Source organism: Rutidosis leptorrhynchoides, chromosome 6 (genome assembly GCF_046630445.1).
Source record: "Rutidosis leptorrhynchoides isolate AG116_Rl617_1_P2 chromosome 6, CSIRO_AGI_Rlap_v1, whole genome shotgun sequence".
NCBI classification, from domain to species: domain Eukaryota; kingdom Viridiplantae; phylum Streptophyta; class Magnoliopsida; order Asterales; family Asteraceae; genus Rutidosis; species Rutidosis leptorrhynchoides.
The window spans coordinates 117,025,176-117,030,231 of record NC_092338.1 but is presented as its reverse complement, the minus strand read 5'-3'; the positions used below and the strand labels follow the sequence as shown (position 1 = coordinate 117,030,231).

Here is a 5,056-nt window from a genome sequence, read left to right as displayed (position 1 = left end):
TTACTTTGATCAAATCAAAATTATTTCAATGGCAACGTCTAATTTCACTTGTTTTTCTCTACTCTCCTTTTTAGTCCTAACCACCACCTTTTCTATAGCCACATTGGCCCGAACCCTCAGCGAGGAACCAGAGACCCCAGTCCCTGTTGTTGAACCTGAAGTAGGTGCCAATGTAAGCCCCTTGGGAGCTATCCCACCTAACCCAGCAGCTACTAGTGGTGGGGCAGTACCAATTGTTGAAGGTCCTGATCATACACTTCACTTTTTCATGCATGATATTCTCGGTGGGTCCAACCCTTCAGCTAAAGCTGTAACTGGGGCCGTTACTAACCCAGCTGTCAATGGTCAAGTACCATTCGCTAAACCAAACGGTGCTAATCTCCCAGTTAACAACGGCGTTCCACAAGACAATGGTAACAGTGCGATCCTCAACAACAATAATCTCCCGTTCCTAACCGGTTTAGGTGGTACCACTTCAGCTGTATTCCAAAACAACAACAACAACAACAATAACAATAACAACAACAACAATGTGTTTGCTGCGATTAATGGTGGAAACCTACCGCAAGGAAATGCGTTGCAACAATTTATGTTTGGGACATTGACAGTGATTGATGACGAGTTAACGGAAGGACATGATCTTGGTTCAGGGTTGATTGGAAAGGCACAAGGGTTTTATGTATCAAGTTCGATAGATGGAAAGAGTCAAACAATGGCATTTACTGTTATGTTTATGCATGGGAGTTACATTGATAGTTTGAGTTTTATGGGTGTTCACCGTAGTGCGGTGGCAGAGTCGCAACTGGCGGTGATGGGTGGGACCGGAAAATATGTGAATGCTAAGGGACATGCTATTGTTAAGACGTTTCAGGGTACAAACCAACAGAACAATGATGGTACTGAGACATTGCTTGAATTCACAGTGTATCTTGCTTATTAGTTTTGTATAAGTTTGTGGTTTGCAAAATTTTCTTTTTATTTGTCATGTTTATGTAATGTAATGTGACTTTTATGTGAAATTTGTGTGTAATTATATCAGTATTAATATTAAGTGGGTTGTGTTTTGTTACCCCATTTGCATGTTGTTATTTTATATGGGCTCAAAAGTTGTCACAAAACCAAACATTTATTGTTGTTTGGGCCATTTAATAATGGACTTAGGCATAATTTCAGAATTATAACTTGTAGTATCAAAAAAATTTCAATACCAATTATATTAGATTTCTATTTTATTAATAATTTACCTTTAAAAAAAAGTTAGAAATTTATAAAATATATGGGATTCGAGTAGTGTAATTTAGTGGTATTCTATACAATTCAAAAGAAAAACTATAGATTTGAAAAATATATGAGGTCATACGTTTGAATTTAGTGGTGTCCTATATAATTTACAGAATATTTTCTACTAAAAAATTTCAAACTAGCGGTGTGTTAGGAATAAAGCACATGAGCCCTAACAAGACTTGATAACCCTAGATTATCAAACTCACTTACAATAAACGAAAATAGTTGATGTATACGAAGAAATAGCAAAAACGATAAAGAAAAGAGAATTTAACGAGGTTATATGTAATCACGAATGATTACTTTAATCTTCGGCCACCAAATAGAGTTTTTTATTGATAAAATTCGTGGATACAAGTATGGGTTACAATAAGATGCTTAAATAGGCAAAACTCAACAAGGAAATAGCTTTGGGAACAAGAAAACGCGTTTTTGGAATCTTGCCCGTCAGGCGTAGCCGCGCCGTGCCCAAAGAGGGCCGCGCCGTGGCTCCACTGCAAAATCCAAAACAGTAGCTTTCTCGACTTGACCTCTTGTTCTCGCTCTAGGCCGCGTCGCGCCTAGGATAGGCCGCGGCGCGCCTCCACCGGTGAACCGAATTCTTGTTTAACTCGCTTCACACTCCAACACGGTGTTGCGTGACCTTACGGGTCTATACTTAGAATCGCCCACGCAAGATTTACTAACCACAAGGACTATTCATTTTTTGATTAACCTACTGATCAGAGGAGCACCTAGATCATCAGCTCTTGATTTAATTTACAGAATACTAGTCTAGAGACTACAACGTCCTACAAGAAAACTTAATAATGATTTAAACATAGAGCGAGGCCCAACTCAATTGGAGATCTAATTTTTTTATTATTAGTTTTTAATATATATCTATAATTTCTATTAAAATCTTATAATGATAATGTCATTATTAAGCTAATTCTTTTATATAAAAAATTGAAAAATAAAAGAAAAAATCTAAGCATGGTGGATGATATCATTAATCTAAATAATTTGATTTAAAATTAAATCTTATTAATTAATTATTATTATTAAATCTTATTAATAATTATTTTAATTATTAAAATTAAATAATTTTAAATAATTTTAATTAATTATTTTGAATTGAGTACAGAAGGTATAAAAGCTTGACAGAAGAAAACCAATTCTAAATTTATATTTTAATTTACACTTTTAAATTAAAATGACAATCAATATTATATCTTATGATTGAATGTGGATTGTTTGTTATGCATTTTAGGTGTTTGATGAAATGTTCAGCTGAAGAGTTTCTTAGTCGGACTCTGTGGTTCCACGAGTCATTAAACTAATTGACTTTAGCATTTACGTTCACTTAATACCTAAAACATATCATTAAACTGTTTCGTTTCGTTTAAACAAACCCGTGGTTCCACGGGTCATTTCACTAGTTTAATATCATACGTCAAGGCTATGTTCCAGAGTTTAATTATAAAGTAAAGGAAATGAAAGGAATGTCGTGGTCTTTCGAAGACGAACCAGAGAAGACCCGAATTCTCACCCGAGGACGAACCGGAGGTGAACCCGGATTAGCCATAACCCTAAGTATAGAACTCATTCACAAAAGCTAGTTTGAGTGAGGAGGGGACACCTTGACTTATAAGCCATCACCTAATTTCATACTTGAGCTGTGTGGGATCGTAACAATACATCACCCTTAAAGAGCCAACGTCCTCGTTGGTCACGACCATGTTGGTCATTGTTGACACCGTCTCTTCGGGTCCAAGTCACCACTCCATAGGCCACCACTCCGAGATGACGGGTCTCGAAAGATGAGACTAGCTCTGATACCAATTGTCATGTCCCGAAAGTTAAGCCTAAGTGTAGAACTCACTCTCAAAAACTAGCTTAAGAAAGGAGGGGACACCTTGACTTATAAGACATCACTCAATCCCATACTTGGGCTATGAGGGATCGTAATTAGTCCAAGCCACCACTACATAGGCCACCCCACTCCGAGTTGTCGGGTCCTGAAAGATGTGGCTAGCTTTGATACCAATTATCATGGTCTTCTGAGGATGAACCAGAGAAGACCCAGATTCCTGTAACGACCCAACTTCGTTTTACCAAAAACACGACTTAAATTTTTTTTTTTTATAGACCATCTGGACGGCGTCCAGCATAGAAGACCAGGACGGCGTCCAAGCCATTTGGACGGCGTCCAAATGAACTAAAAGTTCCGGATCAGTTTTACAAATTCACGCGGGTGAAAAACCCGCTTCCCGACACTTTTAAACGAAACGGTTTTCACAACATACTATAATAATTATAATTAAGAGATTTTCTCAATAGAATCGAGTTTTACGTCACAAACGTTAATTAAAAGTGTTTACACCATAAATACGGGTTAAGACTCAATAACCCAACCCAATACCAAGATCATAATCCCGGGGACTACCAAATCCCCAATCTGCGTCCATATCTCCAAAAGCTACTCCATCGAGCCCAAGCGCTCCTACGCATCTAGCCTAACAACTAGCTAGCTTCATAACACACTACCTGTAAAAAAAGTAAACAACGAGAGGGGTAAGCATAAAGCTTAGTGAATGCAATAATTATATATATACATATATAATCTACTTACTTGCACACACTTACACAATTTCCTCATACATGCTAGCATTTTAATTAGCATACCATTGCAAAGTATAACGCTAAATTTCCGATAATACAAGCTAGCACAACAATAGCATATAACACGAGAAATACAATATGCTACACTACAACACATAAAACATTGATGTTCACAACATCCATTAGTATTCAAGTCCCAAGGCTAGCCCAACGAATGGTATCGTCAACATCGAACTTAATCCCTATTCGTCCTAATAAATGTGGTATCATCAACATCGAACTTAAACCCACATATGAGGTATCGTCAACATCAAACTTAAACCCTCATCATACAAACGTCACTACAATAGTGGTATGGCTTCGTCAACATTAAACTTTAAATCCATACATGAGGTATCGTCAACATCGAACTTAAGCCCTCATCAAAACGAACAAACAATATACTCTAGGATATGGTATCGTCAGCATCGAACTTTAACCCATACCCCACAAGCAAATAAATCATATACATACATATATAATTATTCCACTCACCTTGGAATGCCCGCACAAGTCATGTATAACATGATCTCCGTCCTCAAATCCGAGCAAGTAACCACCTATATCACACATAGGCACAATATACACATAAATAGCCATTCTCTAAAAGAGAATCCGACACAAACATCCCTTAACCGAGGGATTACACCTTGCTCGCCAAAACCCGCCCATTTAACACCTAATGGAGACAAACCAACTACCACTTCGGGTGGTAATTTAAACCCACTCAACAAAGTACAATTTAACCCAAAATTATACTTAACACCAATTAGACCAACCTAGGTCTTAATACTAAATTACTACTTAGGTAGTAATCATTTCAAACGCCAATTACACCAAAAACCCCAACACGTGCAATATTGACCTATATTGCTTTTGAGCACGTTTGACTTATGTTAAAACATCATTTAACGCATGAACCAAGCATTTACATACTTGATTCTTCAAATCCTGACTCAAAACTTAGTTTGACAACAATTTGAGGTTAACACCCATTTTGACCAACTAACATGTTCTTATGAACATCTAATCACCAACACATATACAATCTAGTGATTAACACCCAAACCAATGAAAAATACTTACAAATCGTCATCAAACCCTAACCCACCAATAATCGGGTTCACTT

At 37.1% G+C, this 5,056-nt stretch overlaps 1 protein-coding gene across 1 annotated transcript; it reads left to right on the top strand.

Moving 5' to 3' along the window:
- The first annotated feature begins 268 nt into the window (after positions 1-268).
- On the top strand, positions 269-940 carry LOC139856071 (dirigent protein 10-like). The gene has a single exon (XM_071845305.1). The coding sequence runs from the start codon at positions 269-271 to the stop codon at positions 938-940; it is 672 nt and encodes a 223-aa protein (XP_071701406.1).
- Positions 941-5,056: the final 4,116 nt, after the last annotated feature.